The sequence below is a fragment of the Sphaeroforma arctica genome (assembly GCF_001186125.1).
Source record: "Sphaeroforma arctica JP610 unplaced genomic scaffold supercont1.76, whole genome shotgun sequence".
In the NCBI taxonomy this organism is placed as follows: Eukaryota; class Ichthyosporea; order Ichthyophonida; genus Sphaeroforma; species Sphaeroforma arctica.
In genome coordinates this window covers 11,644-16,530 of record NW_014040482.1, presented here as the reverse complement: position 1 = coordinate 16,530, position 4,887 = coordinate 11,644, and the positions used below count along the sequence as shown (strand labels likewise).

General features: G+C 42.4%; 2 protein-coding genes across 2 annotated transcripts in view; one reads left to right on the top strand and one right to left on the bottom strand.

Moving 5' to 3' along the window:
- Nucleotides 1-2,380, top strand: part of SARC_01810 (hypothetical protein) — a 3,096-nt gene extending 716 nt beyond the window's left edge. The window contains exons 2-6 of the mRNA XM_014304436.1: nt 410-535; nt 867-998; nt 1,369-1,444; nt 1,632-1,712; nt 1,955-2,380. Of these exons, the coding sequence (XP_014159911.1) occupies nt 410-535; nt 867-998; nt 1,369-1,444; nt 1,632-1,712; nt 1,955-2,151 (612 nt within the window). The 3' untranslated portion in view covers nt 2,152-2,380. The remainder of the gene's footprint in view (nt 1-409; nt 536-866; nt 999-1,368; nt 1,445-1,631; nt 1,713-1,954) is intronic.
- A 627-nt stretch (nt 2,381-3,007) lies between these two features.
- On the bottom strand, nt 3,008-4,653 carry SARC_01809 (3-demethylubiquinone-9 3-O-methyltransferase; the record flags this gene model as incomplete). The annotated part of the gene is made up of 6 exons (XM_014304435.1): nt 3,008-3,213; nt 3,467-3,566; nt 3,728-3,837; nt 4,129-4,258; nt 4,435-4,499; nt 4,635-4,653. 6 exons carry the CDS (start codon nt 4,651-4,653, stop codon nt 3,008-3,010), a joined length of 630 nt encoding a protein of 209 aa, XP_014159910.1.
- Nucleotides 4,654-4,887: the final 234 nt, after the last annotated feature.

Genomic DNA, 4,887 nt, shown 5'->3' with positions numbered 1-4,887 from the left:
TATATATATATATATATATATATATATATATATATATATATATATATATATATATATATATATATTATATATTAATATATATATATGTGTATATATATATGTGTACGTATATATATATATATATATATATATATATATATAGCCTAGTCTTTCTTCGTTCATGATGATGTTCGCGGTCAGTCTTTGCCTTAGAGTCAATATTCCAGCATGTGACGTACCCTCTCATGAATATTTCAGTGCTAGTAATTTGGTAAACATGTGTCAGAGAAGAATTGAATCTTAGGTTGGTGTGCCGATTACCAATACTAATAGTAGTTACCATACCATACTATTAAAGGGTACTAATCATCAATATTGAGTAGGATGTTCCGTTTGATACTAAACACAGCATGTATCACACAACCTCTAGGATCGCGAGCAATATCCAGAGACCGAATTGACGCCAGAGTTCCGAGATTGGGTCACGATGACCTCAGCGGGTACACTCTGCGCTGGTGTGGCCGCTGGCATGAACGCTGCGCGGTTAGAGGGTGAGGTGTGTGATCATCGAATGCGCTGTAGTACATAAAATTGTGTACCTGCCGGTCATATGTGCACCAAATTGTCTATTATTATGAAACTTCGTGTTAAGGTTTGCCTGTGTCTGTCCGAACAATGTCGAGAAAGCATACGAGTTGTCGAGCAACACCGCTGCCATTTATTGAAGACGCCTGTTAGTATTTGGAGTAGATTCGTGCGCGTTGATAAGTTCTGCTGTGTTGCAGACATTCAGATAAATAAAGACGAATTCTATTATGAATACTCAATAGTCTACTAGATTTAGACTGACATCGGATTATCACCCAATGTATGCTCCTATTCAACAGAGGCACATCAAAGAAAATAAGAATACAGTCTACAAAGGGGTCAGGCATGCGCAATCAGAATTGAACATGGCTGCAGGCAGGGCATTCGCTCAAATTGGAGGTCGTTGGACTTTGTACGGATTCGTATTGATGGTAGGTATCCAATTTTGACAGCCATGATACTGGAAAACATGCTTTTTACATATAAAATTCGTTACATTTGTACGCTTTTCAAAATGGAAATCAAGCACACTCGTGGCGGCTCTACACACAGACACTATTTCATTTTCATGATTATATTGGTTCGGTAGCTTACTACATACGACATTGTCATATTGACATGTATAAATTCCGCCACGAGTAATCTGAACCCGTGTTGTGTTGAATCGCTTATGATCTTTTTGATTCGTTAAGTGTAGATTGAATCTCTTTAACTGAGCGTGACACGCATGTATGCCACCGTCATTACTTCTTTGACCTTTCTGTGCTTTTGAATGTCTCCCCTCACTTCGGTTGTGTGCAGGGTTGCTTCAATGCGTTGCACATCGGCGCCTCAGTTGTGCGGCAGAAGAAAGACGCCTTGAATGTCATGGGAGCAGGTGTGTCTTCGCAAATACTCGCAACATCTGTCGAATATGTTTGCATAATATAACTTATCTCTTAAATTCTCCGCTTGATCCCACACTTCGCCACAGGGGCTTAATATGTCTAGCAACAAATTTCTTCTTCTTCAATAGGTTTGCCTAATTTCTTCTCAACAATCGTTGCCCTACTGTTATATTGCAGGTACTGTGACGGGTGCACTGTTCTGGATTCCTTATGGATTGCAGGGCATGGCAACGGGAGCCATGCACGGATCAGTACTAGGTTAGTTGATTGGCGTACATCACGTGGGTCCCTATTTAACCGATTTTGCTCCTAATTTCGCTGTTCCTTTGGGCCAGATACAGTATTTTTTTACTGGTTAAGGACTGCTTTACACCTAGATTGACAAAGATCATGTCGCCATTACTGTCCAAGCGCTGTACCGTGTGGAGTTGTACGTATGCATGTCCTTGCATTGTGTTTTCATATTGTAACGGTACTAATGCATCTCTTCCATATTGTAGGGCTTGTGGGGGGCGTAGCTATGCAAGCTGGGTGGATGCTGGAGGATAAGGTAGATCCGCCAGCAGACAGGGCGGCACGAAAACTTGTCCATGACGCAGAGATAGAACAAATTAGAGAGGAGCGTAGGTTGCATAACCTAAGGATGCAACAGGCCACGGCAAATCTTATAGATGATCTGAGCTCTCAGATCGAATAATAAGCAGATTGCAAGGCTTGCATACTGCCGTCCAATGCCTTTAACTCACTAAATGGAGATGACAAGCGCATGATGCACCGCCATCATGTCTGCATAGTGCTTTTTAACTACGGATACCGTGGGCCTTGTGTAAACATAAACTTGATTAATCGTTTTTAAGGTAAAGGAGGGTAGGCCATAACGGGGATGTGGCATATAGTGTACAAGAATAAATTTAGTAATGAGCCACCTGCCTCGGTGTGTGGGAAATCTGCGTTAAGCAACTCTGTGTAAGCATATGCCACTCCGCAGATGCTACAGAGGGGTGAGGGGAACTTCGTCTACAACCATATGTGGTATTCTTTATCATCATCATTCGTAGCTTCGATCCACGTTCGTTAGACGTCTAAATGTGCCACACTGTGGCCAGCATTATTGTTGCCTGTACAGGGAGGATCAACGAAACTAATATACAGCTAGTGCTACTAATGGGTTTCCACATCGTATTTTCATCGTGTTAAGGTTCGTGTTCGAAGCAACATTTCAGTCACTGCCACATGTATCTGGTCGCAAATGTAAGTCGGTATCCAGCTGTTGATTACACTGTGTTTAAGCAAACCGGAACAGCCAATTCTATCCCTACTGCGAACCTCTGGCTGCTCTCGACTATAGCAAGATAACGAATATCCAGCGTGTGCACCCGTAGCTTAAAGCAGCATATTCCAGTCAGATTGTATTTCATATCTCAGGTCTAACCGTCGCCATGGTGCAGGTAGAAGATACATACGGGGCGTGCTTCCGCGTAGGGTACTGTACATTTCCAGCATATCATTACAGCCACAAGCCTAGGACAAGCGCGTGTAGATATCCCTCAGCTTCACAAAGCAGATTGCGGAGCACCAGCATCTCCCGAGTCTGGCTTGACCGCGGCCGTGATGTAATTTATGGATGTGTCATCTGTGAGCCTCCACTTCAGTGCCGGATCGTACGACATTCCCTGAGTATCCACTACGGAAAGACCGGCGTGGCCCAAATACGCCGTCATGTCGAAGGGCGTTATAAACTTGGAATAGATATGCGTCCCTGATGGTTAAAAAAAAAGCAAAACTGGCAGTGTGAGTATCGCCATGTGTATGATGAACCTCGGAGATCGCAGTATTATCGTTCACTACCACTATCGCTTGCTCCACCCCCAAAGTCCAAAAGACTCCGCTTAGCATCGTATGGAGCAAGACTTTGCTGCGTGGCTTCTGAAGATACGAAATCTAAAAACCAATTGGAATGAAAACTTGAAATATAACCAGACAAATACAGAGAGGGATATCTCCGGACACACCTACTGGTACCCATCGGAGTACATGCTCGGCAAGAACAACAGTCTGAACATAGGCTTGCCATGTTTGGTTTATAGTCGAGGCAATGAAGACTCCCTTTGGCTAACGAGCATAAATGTAGAAAACAGAGTTAAGCTGTGTCAAACACCCGTGACCACAAACGTGCCAAACGTTTTAATCGTTTTAGACGTTCTCCAAGCAACGATAAAATTCATGTTAGATCTCAAAAAAAAATTATATATATATATGAAAGGAGTGCATACCTTGACCATTGCACTACATGTCTTCACAAACTCTTGTGGATCGTCCACATGTTCGATTATCTCTGATGCTACGACAACATCAAAAGTTTGACCACTAGCTTGAACATCCTCTTTACAACGACCAGGTAAGAAGCATAATTCAAGATGAGTGCAAGGTTACTGCACAAGATGGCGGGGAAGACACAAGGTTTTTGCGCATATAAGACTATGCGGTAGAGAAATTAAGCGGTATGATCGCACACCTACATGAAAACCAGATCTTTCCGCAATTTTTGCGAAGGACAACAGTACTAATAGAAAGTAGTCCCCCAGGCGACTCCTAAGAAGATAAAACTCCACAAAAGTACGCATAGCAAGAGAACTATCAACGTGGCCCGTGCTGGAAGCGCAGTCACACATACCAGCTGTGATGTGCTTATATGTCAGTAATTTGGCCAAGGAAGGATCCCCTTTCGAGTGCAACTTCGCTACCGATATGTTCTCCATAGCAGCATCGATTCCGGTGACAGTGGCGCCGAGCCTGGCAAGATTCTGATATTGCGAAAAAACAAGATAAACAGTGTTCAAAGTTAACCTCTGTATAGGCCGGATGCAAAGACCACAATATGGACAGGCAGCAAGCACTCGTATGACGTGATACAGGGCGTCTCATTAATCAGGGTAAGCTCGACTTGGCATGCCAAGCTGTTTTGAAACACCATACTCACCTCAGAAAGAATGCCTCCTCCACAACCTACATCCAGCACTTGGACACCTTCCAACGCACGGGGACCTGTAGACAGACAAGCGGGGTTGTGTTCCAGTATCGCCTTTCTAATGTACCGAACCTACATTCGCAAGTTAGGATGAAATTTAGCTTCAATAAATGTAAACATTGAAGCCCTGCCATGATCGCTGAATCCTTCACCTATCGTTCCAATCACCATTTAGTGCGGGTGAAAATATTTGAGACACAGTTGGGAACACATGATACAATGCTGCTCACGTAATCAGGCCACATACATTACTCGGACAGAATACCTACGTCTGCTATCGAAAACAAACTTCAATTTGAATACAACCATATATATATGTATAAATATAAATATAAATATATATATATATATATATACATATATGTATATATATATAAATATAATATATATATATGTATGTATACA